At 34.1% G+C, this 24,634-nt stretch overlaps 2 protein-coding genes across 3 annotated transcripts in view; one reads left to right on the plus strand and one right to left on the minus strand.

Annotated features, from left to right (window-relative positions):
* Nucleotides 1–6,400, plus strand: part of LOC110027902 (oligopeptide transporter 7-like) — a 12,301-nt gene extending 5,901 nt beyond the window's left edge. Inside the window, exons 3-6 of the mRNA XM_020729526.1 lie at nt 4,298–4,867; nt 4,952–5,207; nt 5,283–5,465; nt 5,656–6,400. Of these exons, the coding sequence (XP_020585185.1) occupies nt 4,298–4,867; nt 4,952–5,207; nt 5,283–5,465; nt 5,656–6,273 (1,627 nt within the window). The 3' untranslated portion in view covers nt 6,274–6,400. The remainder of the gene's footprint in view (nt 1–4,297; nt 4,868–4,951; nt 5,208–5,282; nt 5,466–5,655) is intronic.
* On the minus strand, nt 6,212–24,254 carry LOC110027904 (pentatricopeptide repeat-containing protein At5g16420, mitochondrial). Of its 2 annotated transcripts, XM_020729528.1 has the most exons (3): nt 22,391–24,254; nt 22,199–22,295; nt 6,212–6,289 (listed from the first exon to the last, which is right to left on the minus strand). In XM_020729528.1, exon 1 carries the CDS (start codon nt 24,193–24,195, stop codon nt 22,540–22,542), a length of 1,656 nt encoding a protein of 551 aa, XP_020585187.1. In that variant the 5' UTR covers nt 24,196–24,254; the 3' UTR covers nt 6,212–6,289; nt 22,199–22,295; nt 22,391–22,539. The 2 variants fall into 2 exon arrangements, with proteins under 2 accessions (XP_020585187.1, XP_020585186.1); XM_020729527.1 differs by having other exon boundaries at nt 22,199–24,254.
* Between the last annotated feature and the right edge of the window lie 380 nt (nt 24,255–24,634).

The raw sequence follows: 24,634 nt of genomic DNA on the forward strand, positions 1-24,634 counted from the left end.
TAATATTCACAAGAGCTTTTTCATAAAAATTGTGGGATCTAATAATAAATATTAAGCCCAATCTTATTCATCTATAAGAAATTCACATACTAGTCCACTTTTGAATTAGGAAAATAAAAGTTTTTGTTTGAGATTGGCATGCTTTGCCTTGATTGGCTACTATGGGAAGCATTTTATAAGACAAAATTTGTCCGTCCTAAATCTTTTTCTCTAGGACCAAAATCTTAATATAGTTGGTCCTAAATAACACACTTCCATTTTTGGAACTCTTAAGTATAAATAAATATTGAAAAAAAAAATGATATTTCTCTATCTTTATTGCTCATAAATGTATAGTAAAAAAACCATTACTCGCAAACATGTTTGCAAGTATTTTGGGTTGAAACTAATTCATAGAAGATGTGGACTAGCATTTATCAAGGGGGAAGCGGAGGCCAAGTTTCAACTGATCTTCTTGATAGTTGACCTCATTATTAAATGAAGTGTTGGATATTCACCCTCTTTGGACCCCAAATAAAATAAGACTCGTAAAGAAATAATAAAACCCTATATAGACTTAGCCATCACCTTTGATGATTGAGTATACTTGCATTATTGAAGCCACTAATAGATTTAGTCAGTGCTTTCACAATAGCAAAAAGTGAAGACTATAGATTGAGAATTAAGAGAAGGAAATCTTGGGAGAATATGTTTCACCTTAGAGAAAAAAAAACTGAACAACATAGAATGATCATAACGGAACTCAAAATATTTAAAAGCGCATAGAGTTACACCTTTGAGAAACAACTAATCAAGATTGTTTCAGAGATTTTTTTATTCCAAACCAAACATTATTAATTTTTTACATTTTTTAAGAAGTCGTCATCATTATTTATGTATGTTTGAGATTATGTAAACTTAGAATGACTCTAAAATTTCTTACATTCAATATGACTAAAACCTAAGCATATTCTTTGAATAAAATAGAAACAGCTCATTTCACTAAGGAAACTTATGATCGACCCTTCTTCCAAACACAATATTTGATAAAATGCAAATCACATACATTGAGTTTAAATTAAATAGCATTTCAGTACTAATACATTAAAACAAGATTGCATTACATTTAACAGTGACATGTAGATGGTCCTGAGCATAAAAGAGGCTCCAAGGTGAAATCAACCAAAAATCGCTTACTGTTGGACAAACTCACAACCAAAAACAAACCAATTCGACTTCAAAGACTCCAAGGTTTTGTGACTTATATTAACTTTTGTCTTAAATCCTAGAATGCATTATGGGGTTTGCTAGCAATCTCACTTGCAAAAGCATTTGAACCACCTTCAAGGGTGCTTAATCAGTTAAGCAACTCTCTCTCTCTACTCTACCTCAACCCTTGCTTCTAAAAGAGCGATTTGACCTTTATACTCACCCCTTTCATCATCTACCTTGTATTACATAATAGCTAAAGATCACTTCACTTAACTCATATTGGTCATCATTTTTTCCATTATTTGAATCAACATAGCTACCTTAGCTAATTCCCCAACTGAATTCGGTATCAAGATAAGCTCCTCATGAGCGAAATCATGCGATTGAGAAGCCAAAGCTTTCTTTGTATGCAAATAACTTAGCAGACTAACTAATTACAAGATACTTCATATGTGTAGGATGACCAAGTGTTGATGCTATAGAGATTTCTTCTCACCCCTGAAGGGGCCTCAACAAGCAATGTCCTTCAACTGTGTTGACCTAACTTGCTGGTAATAAACTCTACAAATGGAATATTTCATTAATACGACAAGGAGGCTCTTCAAAATTTCATAATAAAACATTGATTCAAAAAGTAATGCTTATTGAAGTTTTCGTAGAATCAACTCCGAAATGGCCTCAATCTCGACCTCGAAACTTCTCTTATGGTATAATAAACTTTTACATTGCTTAAAAAATGCAGATAATAACTTACATAATGAAAAGTTCTCTTTTAACAAATGATGAGCTGCTTCCCTTCCATGATTATCCTCTTACTAATTGGCTCATCTGTCTCTAGATGACTTCATCTTTAGGAATTTCAATAAAAAACCACACCTTGCCAAATAGAGAATAGTATTTTGCTAAAGATTCATTTGAAATCATAAGAAAATATTTAATACTAACCCATACTATAGGTTCTTTAGCAATCTTAGAGACAACCTCTAACCTTGAAGGCTCACCAACTAAGTATGGAGAAGTTCTCATGGCATATTTAGTAAGATCCAAATCACAGGCATGAAGAAAACTATATCCTTTTCTTTTTTTACTTGTCTCAATGAGTTCCAGCTTACCGTGTTAACTCTGATTTGAGTCTTCTAATATTTTCTTGCCTTCTTGGTTATACCTGCCAAGTCGATGTCATTAAATATCTCAATGTTATTGATTGGTATCATCCTCCCATTTATAGAGTTATAGAGCATAAAAACTAAAGAAGATGAAAATCTCAGTGATTGCAACTCTATTTCTATAAAATAAAGGGGCTATTTATAAGAGAGTAGTCATGCTAATGTGGACAATGTGATAAAAAGTTAAAACAATGACAAAATTTTAAATAATATCATTTCTTATTTCTGTGTGAGTTAAATATACGCTATTACAGAATTTCACCCTTTAAAAAAAAGGATTAAAAAATGAATTTGGCATAAAAAAGCTAAGCAATTTTTTTTACTCAAAAAATATTGTTTTCACTATCATTCTGGCAAACAATATCATTTTGCACTCATCCAGCAAAATGTAAGATGGACACCCCCCTAGATTCATAGAAGATAAGCCAATTAAGTTTGATACAAACTTACCAGTCGAGCTTATGATGAACCGGTTAAATAAGATTGAGGCTAACTCATCAACTGAGTTCAAGAAGAAATTTGCCACAATACAAGCTAAGCTAGCCATTAAAGCCTAAGAGCTACCCACAACTTATAAGAGAACTAGCAACTTCCTTTTGATCAATAGACCTGTTACTAGCCTAAGGGCCTGTTTGGGGCAGCTGCAACTGTTAAAAAAAGTTGTTGTAAAACTACTCCAGAAAAAATTGCTTTTCAAAAACTGCGATAGTTATTACAAATTTATTTTTTAAAATAAAATTCATACAGCTACTTTCTGACGGTTGAAACAGCTTTTCACCACAGAAAATTCTAAAAGCAGCAAGAATGCAGTTTCGCAGACAGAACTGTGGTGGTGGTCTGAAAAACAAAGCAGACAGAAAGCTGCCCCAAACAGTTCCTATGTTTTGGGTGCTTTAGTTGCACATCTCGTATTTTATGATGAGTAATTATCGTGCTTTACTTTGTGCTTTTTGTTATAGATGTAGCATATTATCTATTTTTATAACACTCAAATCCTAGTCTAAACCTATAATTAAGAGGTTTGGGGAGAGTTAGGGTTGTGCAATCATAGTTACACAATCCCTCGTAATCACTTGTATTTGAGCCTCGTACAGATAAAATTGATGGAGTTGCTTAATGTCATTTCACTCTCTCCTCTCTTTTTCCTTGTGCAAAGCAAGGCTCTGGTATAATGTATGGACAAACAAATTAGGATTCAGTTAAAACAAAGCCAAATATCAGTGTGTAATCATAGAGCAGCTCAAATTCATAAATCAATTGTTGTGAAGGCATATTTGGATCTACAAAATATTTTGATCATGTAATAGAACAAAAATGTTTTTTCTACTATGTTTAGATTATGCATAAGAGCATGCTTTTTTTCTTTATCAAGTAATATCAAGTTGAATAGATGAGCTTTGCGTCCACGTTATCCGACTATAATGGCATGCAAATCAGGAATCTTCTAGAGAAAAGTGATTGTTCCTCATTCATATATTATTCAATTCATCCGCATCATTATTGTTTGATAATTGTTTAGCCCTATGAAGTAACAATAATTTATAAGTAGCTACTTGATGCTTAATACTGCAAGGGTAATGGCCAATGATCATAACCATGATATTCAATCAAACAGAAATTAAGTTGCATATAAGCAAAGTCTTCCAAGGAACCTAAACTCCCTGAAACTGTAAACTATGGCAAAGGCTCAACTAGTCTGCTAATAAAAGATAAATTCCAGATACAGCTCTTGCATGATAGTAGTTCGACATTTTGGTTCCTTATTTGTGCTAATTCTACCCTTCCTGATTTATTGTGTATAAAAACAAAAAAAATGCTTTTTATAATCTATTTATTGGAATATTTTACGGTAGTAGATATTGCACAGCTTAAACATGGAATATTTTGCTTATGCATATGGTGCTCTAGAGTTTACCTTCACTATAAATTCTTGTTTGCAGCGCACTTCATGAGAAGGAAGTTCGTGCAAAGGGCAGCCTTACTCGCAACCAATTTTTTCTAGTTGCCTTCATCTGCAGCTTTGCCTACTACGTCTTCCCAGGTTATATCTTCAGCATGCTCACATCCCTTTCATGGATCTGCTGGATCTTTCCAAGCTCTGTCTTTGCACATCAACTCGGCTCTGGCCTCCGCGGGCTTGGAATTGGTGCCATTGGTCTCGACTGGTCCACTGTTTCCTCCTACCTAGGCAGCCCCCTTGCAAGCCCATGGTTTGCCACTGCTAATGTTGCCGTGGGATTCATCATCGTCATGTATGTCATCACCCCCATAACTTACTGGCTCAACATTTACCATGCCAAGACCTTCCCCATATTCTCAGACAACCTCTTCACAGCCAAAGGGCAAATCTATAATGTAACAAATATAATAGACTCTAATTTCCACCTTGACCTCAATGCCTATGAGAAGAATGGTCCCATCTATATGAGCACCTTTTTTGCAATGACTTATGGCATAGGATTTGCCTCCCTCACAGCTATTCTCTCACATGTACTCTTGTTCCATGGAAGGTAAGCGCCATATCAATCTCCTCATATCCAATGAGTCAAGGGTTTTAAATTTTGTATTTATTTGCTCTTTGTAATGTATTGCAGTGAAATATGGCAAATGAGCAAGTCCGCATTCAAAGACAAGAAGATGGATGTGCACACAAGACTTATGAGAAGATACAAGCAAGTTCCAGAATGGTGGTTCATCTGCATGCTTGTGATCAACATTACGCTCACTATTTTTGTTTGTGAGTACTACAGTGATCAGCTCCAGCTACCCTGGTGGGGAGTTCTATTAGCATGTGCCATTGCCATGTTCTTTACTCTACCTATTGGCGTCATCACCGCGACCACGAATCAGGTACTCACTTGGCATCCTCCAATATTTTCTTAATTAAAAGGTTTTCAAATTTTGAACTTCTCCTTCATGAAGTAGACGCCCGGATTAAACATCATAACGGAGTATATCATTGGATATATATACCCTGGTCGCCCCGTTGCAAACATGTGCTTCAAGGTTTATGGCTATATCAGTATGTCTCAAGCCTTAATGTTTCTACAAGATTTCAAGCTTGGTCACTACATGAAAATACCCCCAAGAACAATGTTCATGGCCCAGGTTAGTATCCCATAAAGCAACACAACAATCGGTCACATTGCCAATTATTCTGCAATATCCAGCAAAACCAAACTATAGGGAAACCAACCTAAAAACACTGAATGATAGAACCTATATAATCATATAATCTGTTCCAAGATTACAAGCAAACACATCCATACCTGATCTGCGTTACTATCCAACTTTCTAGGTCATGGGAACTGTGATTTCGTCTTTGGTCTACCTTTGCACTGCATGGTGGCTTATGGATTCAGTTCCCAACATATGTGACAGAGAACTCCTTCCTTCAGACAGCCCATGGACATGTCCAGGAGACCACGTCTTCTACGATGCCTCTGTCATCTGGGGCCTCATTGGTCCTCGCCGAATCTTTGGTGACTTGGGAAGCTACTCTGCCATAAACTGGTTCTTCCTGGCTGGAGCCATTGCCCCACTTCTTGTATGGATTGCCCACAGAGCTTTCCCTTCTGCAAAGTGGGTAAAGCTTATTAACGTGCCAGTGTTGATTGGTAGCCTTGGAAGTATGCCACCTGCAACAGCAGTCAACTTTTCCACATGGATCATTATTGGCTTTTTTTCAGGCTATGTTGTGTACAATTACCGTCGAGACTGGTGGCAGCGGCATAACTATGTGTTATCAGGGTCGCTTGATGCAGGTTTGGCCTTCATGGCGGTGTTGCTGTATCTGTGTCTGGAACTGGAGAACATTAGTTTGAAATGGTGGGGCAATGAACTGGATGGCTGTCCTCTGGCCCACTGCCCTAGTGCTGAAGGAGTTGTGGTGGATACATGCCCTGTCTTCTCTTAATTTCTGTTTGTTGCACCTGCACGTCAACTTTTATGTCCTTATAGTGGTACGTCATGCATGCAAATTTTATGTTATATAGCACAATTCTAAAGTATTTATATATCTCACACCTAAACTTTCATATTTATGCATGTATCAATTAAATCTTTAATATCACATCAAAAATAGTATTGTCATCATCTTTTTAAGTAAAATACATAATTTCATGTATAAATTTAAAACACTAAAGTGTTATATATATAAATCTGAAATTTTAAGTGTGAGATATAAAAAGTAAATTAGAATTGTGTGCTAGGTATGTAAATTTCCCTTCTTAGATTTGAATGCAGAAGTGTGTTGCTGTGCTTCGTAGATATTACTATAAAGAATACCCGTAGTTAAGAAGGAATAAGCGTTATGTGATGTTAAAAGTTTACTAAAAATTGATGATGACCTGAGGGCTTGAAGACAATAGTACAGAAGTATGACAATATTGCATGCAGAGCAACACTTAGAAGTAAATGAAAGTGATGTATGTTGAAGATTTGATTTCTTGAGAAATGAAAATTCTAATATATAAAAAAAACTTTGGAGAAAAGAGAACTGGTTGCTAGTTCTGACTAAAAAAAACATAAATAATAGGCAGAAGGTAAAAAGAAATAAAACATGAAAGGATCTAATTAAAACAATCAAACCGAATCAACTAAGAGAGAATACTCAAGCAAATATTATTTTTTAATCATTTAATCAAACATTATGTAAAATGACATAATTAATTGACTTAACAATAATATATAAATAAAATTTAATTCTGATTGATTAAAATCGTAGGTTCATTGTATGGGGTTCAATTTCTTTCTTAATTATAAACAAGATAAATTGACAATATTTATTAGCAATTGATTGAACATCAATGATTCAGGCTTCATAGATGACAACGAAAAAAAATTACTTTCACCAAAAAGTGTTTTATCAGTTATTACTTTCATTAAAAACAAATTGGTTGTCTTTTGTTCCAAGGAGATATCATTTTCTTTATTTAGTTATTATTTTAACTAAAAACAAATTGGTAGTCCTTTGTTTCAAGGATATATCATTTGCCAACAGACCGATGAACATTAAAGAACATATGAGCACTTAATAAACAATCATGCCATTTCATTAATCTCGCATGTAACATTAAAAATGATATCTGTCTCTCTGCAAAACATTTCAACTGTTTTCAAACAAGCAACCTGTTAGAACCGCTGCCCCTTTCATGGCAACAATAAAATTTTCGCTTGTTATTTTTATTTTTATTTCCCTTTTCCTACAACTAAATTAATACAAAATTTTGTCTTTTGAAAGGTTAGTAAGATTGAATATAAATAGCTTTTGATGAAAAATTAGCTCTACTATCAGAGATTTGACCTAGCCATTACTCTTTTTAGTTATGCCATCTAGAGATATCTATGATAAAATGATGCATCCCATCCTCCTAAAGTGAATTATTCTCTCAAAAAAAAAAAAAAAAAGAATATTATTTTCTTTTGCAAGTTCAAATATGAAATTTAGAAGCTTTATGATCACATTAGTACATTCATCTCAAGAAGACCTTTGCTACTAATCTACACACTTACGGAAATACCACTCAACTGTTGAAAGAGCTGCAAAAACATCTAAAACTAACTAGAATGGATGTTAGATTTACATTCAAAGAGCCCACTTGATATCAAAACCGATGTTCAAGAACCAAAATCCATCATCAATACAATTGGAATCACACCCGAATTAAAAACTTTAGATCCTGAAACCTATACATATAATAGGAACTTTTTTATGAAGAAAATTATAGTAAAACCTAATATTTTAATGCATAAGAGAAAATTAATGATGAAAAACCAACATATACCAATAATCACTATCATCACCACCTAATATAGTAATGGATAACATTATAAAATGATTTTGAAGAAAACATTATATTCTGACAACTTCTAATGTTAACTTTCTTCTGGTCGATGTTCCTTAGCTAAGAAGTTTACTATTTGTTATTTTGTATAATAATGCTTTAACTTGATTACTTCCTTGGACACTATGATAAATTATTGAGAATACCTATATGTTTTGAGTGCACCATTATGGATGGATTCTTCACTATGCAAGTTTAAACCTCAATGCTCAATATTGAACTTTTAAGTAGCTCCTTATCTTTTGTTTTAATCCTTGATAAGTATTTGTAGTAAAAACAATACGTTCCACTGATGAAAAGGAAGCTAAATGTCGTTGATACTATTATAAATGTTGATTTCATATTACCACCACTATTACAATCATGCTATGGGATCCTTACCATGTTACTAAAATAATTCATTCTTTCAAAATCTAACTCCTCTAGATTCTCCACAGATTGTTTAATTACTAATAACTCCACTGTCCATTCTAATGGTTATTGACCACCTATATTATCCCCATACTGTAGTTCATCTTTCCTTCTAGATGTACTTAAAATGGTATATGAAAATGTTCCACCATCACCGCCTCTATGGACACTAGCTAGTCCTCTTCTTTTTGGTAAGAGTTCTTAATTGTTGGGGATCAAAGATGAGAAGAGTTGAGAAAATCAAATGTTCAGACTCCCTATAGTGAAAAAAAAACAATAAATCATAAAAAACAATGAGATACCCTGCACTTTTTATGTTAAGCCTTTATTCTTTTTCATTGATAGATTTTGTTAGAGGTGAGAGGTACATATTGAAGGCAAGAGAGATAGAAGCATCAAATAAAATGTTAAACATCAAAGAAAAATAGATTTGTAATCCTAAATCTTTTGCTGCTCTCACCATATCATATGCTAGCCATTGGATACATTAGAAAGGAGAAAATAAGAAAATCTAGACTATATAAATAAAAATTTGTCTCTTTTGATAAAAATCAAACACATACAATATAAGGAAATAATGGTGCTTAACATAATTTTTACATAGAAGTTCAAGAATAAGGAAAATCAGATTTCAATTAGAAAATCTAGAATATGAATTTTTCATCAAACTCACTCTTGTGGTGATATTAGTATAGAATCAAAAATGGGTATCTTTCGAGTCCCATGCAAGATATAGGGGACAGCTGATAGATGAAAAACTGAAAACAAAGAATAAGAAAAGTGCAAGGACAAAATCACCATAATATAATCCAAGCCTGACGCAAGGAGAAAGCTTCCCTAGAAAGTTACTAAACACCAGTTGCACTGAGGTAGAAAAAATCGTTGAACGGACATTCAAGAACAAAGAAGAAGTAATAACTAAAAGGAAATATTATTTGTATTTATTTTTATATATGCCCAAGATCCCACTATGTATAATTACAAAGAATTCTTTTAAATATCAAATATAGATCAAAATAATATGGGCAGCACCCAAAAAAGTAATTGAAATTTCACAATCAACAAGTAAATATCATAACTGTAAAATCGTAAGCACTACAATACTTGATTGCTGCTTAGAATCGAACAGAGTCGTGTATTACATAATGAAGACAGTTCACAATCAAAAAGGAAAATTGAATAGTCACGGCCGCATAACAATTAAGAAAACCAAACAATAGCTAAGTAAATCTCAATTCACATGCCAACTAAAAACTCAAAATAGCATAACAGAGAATGAACCAATAGGGAATCGAACCTAAAAAGAGGGCATGTTTATCGAAGAGAAAACAGTAAATTACTGAAGAAAACTGAATTAAAATAAAGGGTGATTTATGCACAAGCCACCAAAGTATTTCTTATTAACAAAATACATACCGTGTTTTAAGAGAATTATTGAACTTGTATATTTTTGTTTGCTACTAACAAACCATCAAGAGTTTAATGAAAGAAAAAATCTATGCACATTTTTTTTCGATTTGTATAATACCATTATAAATTGACTAGTAAGTTTAATTGCTATGTGAGGGATCCACTCATCTTTAGATGGATGAGTGGTTTTACACTTATAGACATCCGTGATAGGGTTGATGTAGCTGCAGTGGCGGATAAAATTAGAGAGTCGTCTTAGATGGTTTAGTCACATTAAACGTCGACCATCAAATGATTTGGTTAGGAGAGCAGATGTTTTAGATTCGACTTATGATAAGAAAGACAAAGGAAGACCTAGAAAGACTTGGGCATATTGTATAAAAAAAAGACCTTAATTTATTAGAATTAATTGAAAATATGACACTCAATAGGAGCAAGGGAGAAAAAAGGATTCATGTAGCCGACCCCACTTAATGCGATAAAGGTTTTCTTTTGTTGTTGTGAGGGATCCACTCATCTCAACAAACTTCTTGCGTTCTTGGCAGCAGAAGTTTTGTGGATCACATAATACCTTAAGAGAGTTCAACAACAAAACTATTGTATTTTATCTGCCATTAAGACATTTGAAGCTTGACTTCCTCAAACTCTTAAAAATTTAATTTCTAACTCTCCTAACATAAGAAAATCATAGTGTTCATTGTCACATGTTTATGACAATGCCTCACCTTCCACCACTCTCTAACATAGACCAAAAAAACAGTGATCACTTCAACTTGTATAGAACAAAGGTGGATAGTGGTTATAACTAAATTGCAACTTAGATTGTTTGGAAACATATTATCATTTTTCAAGTCAGAGACCTTAATGTTTATGAAGAAAAACATCAGAGGAAATATTTACGTAATTCTTATTATCAATCTTCGACCCTAAGGCTACAAATATAGGGAAACTGGTCTCTCCTAATTTTCAATCTTACCAAATATATCTAACATAAATATGGAAAGAAGATAATTCTTAGATAAACATAAATAGAAAGTGAAAAAAAAACTAATCAATGAGTTTCCCAAGTTATCTCCTATTAATCTATCTATCACTGCTTGGATGGTCGGCTTGGGCTCACCATAGAAAGGAGGCCAATCCTCCAAAATTTCCACACTCCCCTCAGGCTAGGTCGAAGATGTTTTAGAGACCAAGCTTGGTGTTAAAACTCCGAAAAGTTGCTTAAAGAAAGAGCTTTGGTGAAGATATCAATAATCTGTTGGGGTGTTGGGATGTAGCATAGTTGTATAATTCCACCATTACCTTTTCTAAAAATAAAGTGTCTAGCAATTTCAATAGTTTGATCCTATCATGATGCATAAGGTTTTTGACAATGTTGATAGCTACTTGACCGTCACAAATAATTGTATAGACTTATTAGAGATGCACCCAATTTCCTCAATAATTTTTGAATCTAGGTCCTTCCACATAATCCTAAGGCAAGTGACATATACTCTCATTCTGCACTGCTTCTAGTGGCAATAGCTTGTTTCTTACTTCTCCATCTGACTAGATTTCCCATATATATGAGCAATAATCTATGGTGGACCCTATGTTAGTAAGTTCCCCAGTCCAACTTGTGTATCATACTAGACTTATACCACTCTATTTCTTGTTCTCTCAAAAATTAATCCATAATCAAGAATCTTCTTGAGAAATCTTAGGATCTTGTACATCTCCAAATGTTCTTTATTTGGGTTACAGATATGTTGGCTTACAATACTAATAGATACGTAATATCTGGCCTAGTATGTGACAGGCAGATGATTTTTTCTACCAATAATTTATATCTTCTCTTATCCACAGATATAATTTCTTCTCCCTTATTAGACTTTTCATTGAGATCCATTGAAGTATTAGCATATTTGCATCCAATCATTTGTCTCCTTTAGCAAATCTAGGATGTATTTTCTCTGCGATTTAAAAATGACCTTCTTGAAATTTGCAACCTTACCTAGAAAATATCTCATGTTTCTTAAGTCTTTGATTTCATACTCAACGGCAAGCATTTTTTTATTTTAAGAATTTTCCTTTCAACATCACCAGTAAGAATCATATCTTTCACATATGTTATCAGTGCAGCAATCTTACCTCCCTAAGTGCGTTTTATGAACATTGCATGATATGCTTGACCTTGAGAATATCCATTAGATCTCATAGCTTTAGCAAACTTTTCAAACCAGTGGTGATTACTTAAAAGCATAAAAAGACTTCCTGAGTTCGCATACTAGGTATTTATTGGAATCATTCTCAAGTCCTGGTGGTATCTCCATGTACACTTTTTCTTCAAAATCCCCATTCATGAAGGCATTTTTTATGTCAAGTTAATGCAGTCTTCACTCCTTGTTAAATGTTACTGAGAAAACTCTTATAGTGTTCAATTTGGCAACTAGTGCAAAATTCTCTTGATAATCAATCTCATAAGCTTGAGTGAAACCTTTTGCAACCAGTCTAACATTGAATCTCTCAATACCACCATTAGCTTTATAGTTAATGTTGAATACCCATTTGCATCCAACTGGTCTCTTATCCCGAGGAAGTTTAGTAATAATTCATGTGTCATTATGCTTTAGTGTTTAGATCTCCTCTTTAACTGTTTTCTTTCATTCTGAATTTTTAAGAGCTCGTGAATGGATTTAAAAACCCGCACACTATCAAGGTTAGATACAAAAGTTTTATAGGGCGAGGTTAGTTTCCATAAGCTACATACTCATGAATTGGTTATTTACTATAACTTTTCTTGTCATCAAAACCCAAAAGATGAAGGAGATAACTCACGAGTTCTAGCTCCTCACCTGAAAGTTCAGGTAAGTCTGGACTCTATTTCTGGCTTGACCAGTTCTATCTTTGCAAGTTACCTTCAACCTACTCAAGGTTTCTCTTCCTTCTTGTGTACATACAAATTTCTTTGTAATGAACTTCAAGTTATGTTGGTTGCACATCTTTAAGTAGGATATTTTCAAGCAGTGGTGTTTGGGAGATAACAAGGGCTGAATGTGAGGTAGTGTGGCATCATTAAGTGCATTGCAAAATTGATGTTCATTTATACTCTCCCCTTGAAAATCAGATTTGAAATTGTATGATTGCTTTTCAAAAACTGTGGCATTCATAAAGTTGAGTATTTTCTGGTAAAAGATGAGTAACACTTATAACCCCTTTATTGAAAGGATTCCCAAGGAAAATACACTTGATGGATTCAGGGTCAAGTTATGTGCAATTTGGGGAGTGGGTGTAAACAAAAGATACACACTCAAAAATTATAAGTGATGCAGTAGAAGAGAAAACTCGTACATTAGAATATGTATTCATCAAGACATGAAGTGACATTTTGAAATTAAGTACCCGACTAGGCATTCGATTGATAAGATATGTTACAGTAAGAATTATTTCCCCCTAAAAAATTTTAAAACTTGATGAGAGAGCGGGATATCTCAATAAAATATTTTTTTCTCTCAGTTATCTCATTTTGTTGTAAGGTATCAATATAAGAACTTATATGGATGATTCCATTTTTTAAATATAAGATCCAATGGTGAAGTTAAAATATTTCTTTGCATTATCAGTTTTGAGGATTTGAATTTTGAATTAGAATTAAGTTTGAATTGTCATGGAAGATTTGAAAGATTTGGGTTATTTCATATTTCTTCTTTATTGGGAATACCCAAGTGGTTCTAGTGTGATCGTCAATCAAGGAGACAAAATATCTAGCCTCACTTAAGGATCTTACTTTTGAAGGCCCCCAAATATCACTAAGAATAATGAAAAATGAAGTGAGGGTTCATACTAAGTATCGGAAAAAATTTCAAGTTTAACAAATTGATAAATCTAAAATTGATAAGTACTAGATATTTAATTGATAAACAAAAGAGGATAAAACTTCACTAGATTTTTTAAGATACCCAAATATCATTATGGATGTAGAAAGGTGATGCGATGGTTTATACTGGGATAAATATTTCTAGTGTTTGACATGATGACAATTCCACATTGATAAGAACTAGATTTTTTATTGATAAGCAAATGAATATACACCTTTATAATATAATGAAAATTAGGATGACTAAGAAGACAATGTCATAATATGACTTATTTTTCAAAAGACATAAACTCAACAGACTCAGAGACTTGAAAAAAAAAGTTGGAGGTTGGACCATATGCATGTTTAGAGAGATTTTTCCTAAACAGGTATAAGTTTTGATGCATTTTAGCACTGTCAATCACCTTCTCTAAATCCATTACCTAGATTTCATAAGAGTTTGCAAAAAATTTAATTATATATTTCATATCATTAGTAAACTTACTAGTGAAATTAAATTACAGTCAAACTATGAAATATATAAAATAAAGAAAAGAGTAAATCCTGAGGAGCTCCATATCTCATTTTCCAGTAATTTTTTAGTGTGATCCATCTGCAAGTCTGACAAATCTAGATATAGAAGTCTTTTGATAGTTGACTAGAACATTAATATCTTCAGTCATATGATCATAAGCCCTTGAATTTATTATTTAAGGTCTAAATCTCCCGTTACTGGCAAGATGAGAGAAGGATATATTACCTTGGTGTATCATGAGCCTGATGTGTTGTTTTGAATTACCCCCAAGGAGGTTTTTATATAGTTCAAGTTGTTCCTTGGTCAATAAGTCAACTGGCCCTTTAGATGTCATAGCAGCATCATTCTTGCTCTCTTGATTATTCCTTCCATATCCAGATTTCTAATATATAGGCTTTCCATGGAGTTTCCAACATTTATTTTTAAGGTGCCCAATTTTATTATAACAATCACATATGGGATGATTCCTCTTAAACTTAGAGTCATGGGAAGAATTATGGGAGTACAGAGCTGAGCTATCAGCACTAGGTGAACTCGCATTCAAGTCATGATAAGCTTCTTTCTACTCTCTTCCATTCTAATTTTAGCAAAAGCTTCCAGAGTAAATGGAAGAAGCTTTATTCCTATAATCTCTCTCTAACTTCATTCAATTCCTTAGTCCCACTATAAATTTGATAGTTCTCTTCTTTCAATGATGGATTTATACATCATAACATCATGCGGAAATGTCCAGACATGTCTCAAATATATACAATTATAGTCAATACTTTGTGAAGTTGTTGAAATATTAGGTGATACTTAGCTCTTATTGACAAAGCTCATGTAATTTGATTTTGATCTCAAACAACTCTGCAGTATTCTAAATTCCGGAATAAATTTCTCTTGCAGCCTCTCAAATTTTCTTGGTTATTTTGTAGAGCAAAAAAATTTCAACTACTTTAGTGGTCATTAAGTTGACTAGCCAAGACATAACAATATGGACTTAAAGCTTCCCTGTGTGATTGTTAGAATCAGTGAGCTTAAGAACTATGTCCTCTCCTGTGAGATGTTCCTTTTCATTTCCACAAATATACATAAATACGGATTGAGACTATTGAAGAAAGTTGTGGCCATTGAGTTTATAGTTTGCGATAAATGAAGAGAGTTCAAGGGTTGTTTGGACAGAATTTATGGTTTCTAATTCAAAACTAACCTCCGGAGTAGAACTAAACGTCTTCACTCCATACTTGGTCAAACCCTATGCACTTTTTGGGCTGGAAAAGGGAGTTGGTTGCTACTTCTTGAAAGAATGGTGTCCAATGGCTATGATAAAGAACAGAGGAGGGCTTGCAAGTTGGTTGGAGGTATTCCAGCATCTGCAAGGAGGATTATGGCTGTTGGACAGTTGTTGGAGAGGCTCGAACGACTATAGGAGAAAGTAGAGGAAGGCCTACAGGCTGAAATAAAGCTAGGATTTATTTCCTCGTAACGGGAAAGCTTCCTCTAAATATGCAGATGATGAACCTGAAGATCTTGATTCGTTCGATTGAGATAAATGACACAGAAAAAGAAGGCTATGACGTCGTTCAAAGCCTTACAGACATCGTTCGAAGTCAACAAGGCCTTCAAACTAAATCAAAAGTGCAAATGATGTTTACAAAACAGACACAAAATGAACAATTCGACGATGCTCCAATAACATGAAGAAAAATATTGGAGATAATATCCGCAAAATTCTTATTACAAATCTTCAACCATAAGGCTACATATATAGGGAGATTGGTCCCTCCTAATTTACCATCTTACCTAATATATCTAGCATAAATATGGAAATGAAATTCTGAAATAAACATAAATAGGAAAAGAATAATAACAAGTCAAAGAGTTTCTCAAATTGTCTCCAATTAATCCCAAGATGGAAAGGAGGCCGTTCCTCTTAGAATTGTACAATTAACAATCGAGGAATGGTGAAATTTTCAATTCAACACCTCCTAATAGATGTGTTTACAATGACAGACCTATATGATATAATTTTCAATCAAAATGGTATATCTACTCAACGTATGTTTCACATTTCAACTATGGAGGCACCAATGGTATATTGTAAAGTAACGCAAGACACTTAATAAGTGATTTAATCATTTACAAGACAAGTCATTGGATATAATTTAATCATCTTAGTTTAGTGGTGTGGAGCTTTAAACCCCACCATGAAGGTCATAGGACCAAGGCATTGTGCATATACTAGCAAATTTTTAAAGGAAATATTAATTTTATTAATACCAGAATGAAGTAAATAAAGAGGATAGAAATTTCTATTTAAACCCAAAATACAACTCAAGCAAAATAAAACCAATGGGGACACTTCACCAAAAAAGAAATAGAAAAATACAAAGAATTATCATAAGATAATTCCAAAAGCAAAAATAAGAAAATTATCCCATGTTGAAGATAAACAGTAATGATAAAATTTGGGATAATATAATCCAAATAATCCTTGATGGAAGAAGTATCTGAATTGACTTAAAGAGCTCCGGCTTGAAGATAAACTTAATGGTCCCTATAGATCTACTTGAAAGATTAGGTGGTATGACTATAGGCAAAACCTGCATAAGAGAGCTAGCAACTACTAGAAGAAAAGAGAATAAAGACCACTGCTTGGAAACAAGCAAGATATTAGAAGTTATAAAACGATTTCAAACAGAAATAGGATAACTATATTGGATCAACATAGCTACCATATAAGAATACTCATCGAAGCTAGACGACCGGGATAAGCCGATGAACACTGGAGTCTTTAGGAACCATGAGATACATCTAGTTTAAGAAAGCATTATAAGACATGAATGTATCCCAAAATTTCAAAGAGAAGCAAGCATTATTAACATGGCTCCTGTTTAAAAAAAGGTAAAATAAGAAAAGAGCATAAGAGCGTTCCATGTAAGCATCGCATAAGGAAGTGAAAACATTACAAATAACATGAGTTCTCAAGGAGAAAGGGAGCAAGTTCTTATAAAGGGTCATGCGGGAACTGATCAGAACCGATATCACGAGCAAAAAGATGAAAAAGAAAAGTATACATTGAAGAAAATAAAGACACATCAGAATTACCATTATTAAAGACAAAAGAGAATTTAAGAAGATGCAGAAATAAAAAGAGAAAATAAGATAAAGTCAAAAAGGAAGGCCCACAACATAAAAATTAAGAGACAAAGAGGAAGTGTGAGTGCGCCTTCGCAGAAAGCCCGACGGTAATATAGCATAAACCAATCAACAAAGTAAGCATATAGAAACCTAATTTACAGCAGATAAGGAAAGTAAAACATAAAGAACAGATAATACCGTAATAAACAGAAACAGTAGTTTTTTCAGAAGAAAACTAATAAAATAGAAGCATATGGTGTATAGAAAAAAATCAAGCTAATTCTAGACAGAACAAAACCCAAAGTTTATAAAAGAAGTAATTAAAATATCTGTAGCTATACTTACAAAAAGTAGATTGAATATTCTGATAATAAAAGACAGTTTAGGATTAGATATTGATGAATATCATTAATCCTATATGATACCAAATCAAGCAAGGCCACCATCAGCTTAAAATAGAGGAGGTAACCTGAGAAGGCTACCAACCACTCTAGAATAAAATGGCAACAATGACAATACAAGGTTGGTAGAATAAGCTTGAAAATGTAAACCCGGAATAAAATTAATTTTGTATAGTAATTAAATTTGGTCTGTAACATTAATTTCCCGGGCAAAGCACTATTATTAACATCATGCCCCTTAATCCATTTTTACACCAGAAATACCAACTCACCAGAAGAAAAAGCAAGCTAAACAATCCCATAAAATTAAACTTAACAGAATAAATAACTAAGACAGCCACAAAGTAATTAATGATTCTTTCTTATATAAGGGAGGAGGCCCTTTTTATCAATATTTAAGAGGCCTTTAAGATCCTTGGGAATCCCCCTCCCACCCCCGGCGCCCCCCCCATAGCCAACCAATCAACGCATGCATTACCTTCACGATAAATACGAGAGATTTTTATTCTGAAATTGCTTAATAAGAAGTCAAATATCTCTGGTTAAGTAAAACAATTCAAAGATAGCATAATCGTGAAAGTTAAAAGTAGAACTGAGTTAATTAACAACAAAAACATCCATTTCAATCCAAAAGTCAATAAGCTGTAAAGTAATAGCTAAGCTAAGGCTACGTTTAAAGGCAAACATCTCAGCATAGATGTTAGAACACTTTCTGATAGAACCCGTAATAGCCTTAAGCATATTGCCGTAACCATCTCTCAATAAATAACCAAAACCATAGAGGTTATTTGAAACGAAACCATCAGTTTTGGTTTTAATCCAACCAGCTAGGGGTTTTTGCCAATAAACCAAGATGTTAGTAAGAATCACATTATTGGAAGGTTAAGGGATATTAAAGTACATAAGCATGGATGAGCAATATTTGAAGCTCTTTCTATCAATGAGATTAGCTTGGAAAAGGGTAAAAACTCTCCCAAATGTTCCAAATAATTCTATAAAAGATTATTCTAATACCTTTATGTTTCGCATTATTTCTTTCCATCCGTATAATCTAGAGAATGAGAGAAATTAAAACAATAATAATATGGATGTTATGAATACCAGGGAAGCATCTAACCAATTAGAAGCCAGATGATTAAGAGAAAAGAAATGATTGAATCTACTTTTGTTGCAAAGTTAATCCAATAAATTCCATACAATTCCATAACTTATCATCAATACCACCACTCACAAAGAGATGATTATTACTTCCCAAATGCAAACAAAACAGTTAGACTGAATGGATTCTTCCAAAGGTTAAATCAATAGGAATGTAATTTTTAAGGGATAATTACAAAAAGACCACCTGAAACATTGACATTTACAAATCAACCACCCAGGCGATTTTTTTGAACTACTGAACCGATATATTTACGTATGCCATGATAAAACTATTGAGAATTTGATAAAAATGAAAAATATGGGTTGGAGTTTTACCATGAATTTTGGATATTTTTTACCATGAATTTTGATATTTGAGTGAGACTTCGAAAAATGGATGAAAGAAGGTGGTTGATTTGTGAATAGCAAGTTACGGGCGATTTGTATGCAATTGCCCCGATTTTTAAATATTTTAAACACAAATAGAACAAGAAGTGGGGATAACCTTGTTCCATAAAAAAGAGAATAACTTAAAAAATCCTAAATTGGTTCCATGCTTCTTTCAAGGAGAAAGAACGATCTTTAGAAGCACTAAAGATGATATGATCCATATCCTCAGAGACAAAGGAAATATTGACTACATCCTCAATGATAGAGTCGGGGAGAAGCTCTTTTAATTTGGGAATGTTCCATGTATCCTGGAGAATAAATTCAGAGACATGAATAGAACAAGTAGAGCTAGTATTAAGGAGAAAGTCAACAAAAATTTTACCAATCAAATTATCTTACCAAAATAACACATTGATTTTCCCATACCACAAAAAGTAAGAGAATCAACTTGAATTTTAATAAGGCCACATGATGCAACAAATGGAGGGGTGCTTGTCAAAGCGATACTTAAAGTTCATGTAATTGGCCGATAGTCAAGAACCAATCCTAAAAGACCACATTTTGGTAGAAAATTATTTAGCCATATTCATAAAAGTTTTACTCCCAAAGCTACCTTCCGATATAGGGAAGCAAACTTTATACCAGGAAGTCCAGTGAGAAGTAGTACCTCAAAAAACTTATTAATAAAGCGATCAAGCCTAAGACAAACATAAGAGGTAGGATGAATACATTGAAGGAGATGAAGAGGCCAGGAACAAAAAACGCATTTGATCAAAATTAGTCTCCCTCCCATAGATAGAAGATGGTGCTCACAATTGGAAAGTTTTTTCCTAATGGAAGAGATTGCATCATCAAAGAGAAATTTGCATTCAGTGCCTTTAAAAATAGGAACATCAAGATACTTTAGAAATAAATAATCGTCATTGAAACCCAAAATATTATTGGTACAAGATAAAGAGCTAAGCCTCATCTTTTAGAAGGAATGAAATAGCTTTTGGAGTTATTAATGGGGAGACCACTCAGGAGGTCATAGTCCTGAAGAAATTTTTAATACTTCTGATAGACTTGGAGGACCCATTACAAAAGATAATAAAATCATCAGCAAAGCTCAAATGAGTAATATTATGAAAACATTTAATTTCAAAGAAGAATGAAGGGTGCTCACTAAAAATGCGATTAATTCCACAAGATAGATATTCAACAACAATAACAAAAATGATAGGAGAGTAGGGAGTCACCCTTCATCAAACAATTTAATGATTTAAAGAAACCATAAGATTTAAAGTTGACCAAAATAGAAAACCAAGCATTCAAAACAATTGGAAAAAATTTAATGCTTTTATTATAAAAACCAAATTGTTGGAGGGTTTGATTAAGAAATTCCAATCTATATTATTATAAGCTTTGGATATGTCGAGTTTAATAATGTTATTGTGCCCTCTAGCCTTGTAACCAAAATCAATGGTGAGCTCTTGAGCTAAAAAAAAATTATCCACAATAACTCTCCCTTTCCGAAGCCCATTTGATTAGGAGAAATAGATATGAGGAGAATCTTGGCTAATCTATTAGCCAAAAGGTTAGAGATTACTTTGTTAAAGAAAGAGCATAAGCAAATGGGCCAATAATGATTCTAGTGATCAGGATTAGGGATTTTGGCAATTAGGACAATAGAGGTGCTGGTAAAAAAAACCTAGGAATAGTGGAATCACTAAAGAAGTCTAAAAAAACATTAATGATATCAATTTTAACAATAAGCCAACTTTTTTGAAAAAATTTGGTCCTAAATTCATCTGGCCCATCCAGAGAGTCACTATTCACAGAAAGAATGCAGGAATAGATCTCTTCTTCAGCAAGAGAGAGTAAAAGGTTAAAATTATCTTAGTTAGATACAATACGAAAATAAATTGAGTACTAATGAACTGGGTAACATTAGGAGTTTTATAGACAGTATTAGAGAAAACTAAATAGCAGAGCTAGTAAGATCCTCATCTTTGATAATCCACTAGTCATTATCAAGCTTGATTTTATGAAAATGATTAATAGTTCTTTTGAAAGCAAGAGAATGAAAGTATTCAAAAGTTTTATCACTGTTTTTCAGAACTTACAAGTTGTTTTCTGCCTCCAAAAGCATTACTCCATATCTTGGTGATTATTGAGCTTGACTCAGCTTTAAGAAGGCCAACATTTAAAGGATGATTAAGATAACCCATCACTTAGTTTTCAAGTTAGATCACCTCCTCCTCCTCAGTTTCGAGAATAAAGAAAAGATATTTCTAAAATGATGTTTATTCCACCAAGATAAACTTTATTTTAGTCACTTAAGTTTAAAACAATGTCTAGCCATTCCTTGGACCAGGTCATCAGGAGAGATGGGAGCATTCCAGTTACAGAAACACTCTTAATGAAGAAAGGAAATATTGAAAGGTTTGAAATTAAATTCACTTGGAAGTTCTAAAAAAAATAACACACATAAACTGTGATGATTGATATATTTTGTCAAATATTGAAAGGTTTGAAACATAAAATATTCAATTGCCTATGCATCCCCAAACTATCTATAAGCACCTGCCACAACTAGCATAGCCTATTTAGTCCCAATAGCAGAAATCACACTAACTAATAATCATGCGTTATACTAGCTGATGCTTCTTGGAATAAACAATTTAAAGAAAATCTAAAACTATGAGAAAGATTTTTTTTATTATTAGCATCATCCAAAAAAATTTCAAGAAAAAGTTACAATGAATTACCTATGTCATTCTCCAGTTGTACGTCACGCAGTGTATAAATTGACTGCAGGGAGAGAAGTGGCCAGTTGACAGCATCATTTGGTCTTGCAAGTCAGGGCTAATGATTGAAGGCACCACAAAAGACAAACTAAGCATGCCACCAGTACAGTAACATTTTTATGAGTCGACCTTAAAATCTCAGAAAAGCTTTACCTTGTTTGTGGAGATTGTGATTTATGTGCCCTCCCCACATCACATTCAATTATTAAGCCACTAAGAAAACCCATAGCAGCCTCACACGTCATCCAATCAATACGAGCCAAACTTCAATCACATCAATAATATGAGCTTCAAATTTATATCTATGTTTCCAACAAAGAATTAAGATCCTCCCTCCATTGATTAGTATCTGAGAGCATCTTACTAACAAAAACATTCCAACTTTCCGCATCGAGAAATCTATCTTTCAAGACTGCTTTCTGAATCACCCTCACAATCTCCTCTATATCTCCTAACTTGTAAAGTCCATCAATCAAAACATCATATGTATACTTATTCGGAGCACACATGCTCTCCAACATCTCCTCTAAAACCCTAATCCCCTCCCTAGGCTTTCCTGCCTTGCAGAATCCATTGATCAGCGAATTGTAAGTGAAGACATTAGGGCAGCAACTCCTCTCAATCATATCGTCCCACAACCTCCCTGCCTCCTGCAACTCCCCATTCTGACACATTCCAGAGATTAGTGTGTTATAAGTCAACACACTAGGAATAAATCCTTTCTCAAACTCATCAAAGAGCTTCCTTGCCTCCCAAACCATCCCTTTCTTGCACAACCAATATATCAAGGTGCTGGAAATGGAGTTATCAGGAGTAACATTATTCTTTAGAAGCTTTTTCCATGTCAAGCAAGCACCTTCCACTTTCCCATCTTCGCAGAGAGCATCAATGACCTTACAGCAAAGACTGGAGGTTGGTACAAACTTTGAATCCAGCATACTGCTAATCAAATTCAGAGCCTCCTCCGACTTCCCCTCCTTGCAGCAAGCCTCAATTAAAACAGCGTAAGTCACATCATTTGGCGACACGCCTGCCAACTCCATTTCATCCATGACACGGGCAGCATCCACAATCAAACCTTTGCGGCAATATCCATTGATAAGAACAGTATACGTGGTAACATCCGGTATCAATCCATGACTTATAATCTCATCAAACATCTCCTTGGCACCATCAAGATCGCCCAAAGAGCAGTGCCCGGCAATTATCGTTGTATAAGATACAACATTGGGGACAATCCCAATGGCAGGCATTTCATTGAGCACCTTTCGTGCACCAGCCAGATCGCGGACTCCACATAAAGCCTTCAACAGAATGTTACAAGAACAAACATTAGGGAAGATACCAAACTTAGAACGGCAGCTGCGGAAGCGGAAGAGCGGGGGCACAAGGCTAAGGCGGCGGTTTTGGATCATAGCATTGAGGAGAGCATTGAAAGAACGAACAGAGCGCTGGACACGGAAAGAAGGGATGGAGAGGAAGACGCGAAGAGAGTCGGCCGGACGTGAAGACAGAGAGTAGGCGCGGATAAGAACAATAAAGGCTTCTTCGCCGCAACGGAGGCCGGAGCGGCGGAGGGAGGAGAGGACCGGAGTAAGGAGATCGAAGGCGCGGGAGCGAGCGAGGCGGTCGATAAGGGCGTGGTAGGAGGTGTAGGTTAGGGAGAAGCCCCTGTGGAAGCAGGCCGCATGTTGGAAGATGCGGAGAGCGAGGTTGTCATCGGCGGCACGGCGGATCATGGAGGCGAGGCGGCCCGGAGTGAGGCGAGAAGGCCAGGGGCGGACGGGTGGGGTGATGGTGTAGGAAGCGAGGAGTTCCGAGTTGGAGGTTACGGAAGTAAGGTGATCGAGATTGATGGGGGAGGAGAGGTGGGAGAGGTTGACGACGGTGGAAAAAGGGTGAAGGTGGAAGTGCCACGGCGGCTGCCGCCGGAGCATGAGTCGCGCCGTTGAGATCATATTTCCGGTGTATTTCCCTCTAGAGATTGTTTACCTGCAAACAATTTCTATTAAGTTTAAGAGAGCTGTATTTGTTAAAATCAAAAAATTTAATTAAACTTTTATTATTTTATTAGTATGTTAAAATTAGTTATTAATATAATTTAATTTAGTTTATTTTTTTTTGTTTTAAATTATGCTAATTAATATTTAACTATTCATTAAAATTATTAATTGTTAATAAAATTTTATTAAACAAATTACTTTTAAGTGATAATTCAATATTAATTAATTATTTATTATATATTTTAATAATATAAATTTTAAAATATATTTTTATTCATTAATTATCTATTAAATAATTACATGTTAATTTTTTAAATAGTATTTAATTTGATAATTTTTAATTAAAATTTAATTACTAGCAATATAATTATTAAAATTAACTTAATTAAATCTA

This window comes from Phalaenopsis equestris, unplaced genomic scaffold (genome assembly GCF_001263595.1).
Source record: "Phalaenopsis equestris unplaced genomic scaffold, ASM126359v1 Scaffold000465, whole genome shotgun sequence".
In the NCBI taxonomy this organism is placed as follows: domain Eukaryota; kingdom Viridiplantae; phylum Streptophyta; class Magnoliopsida; order Asparagales; family Orchidaceae; genus Phalaenopsis; species Phalaenopsis equestris.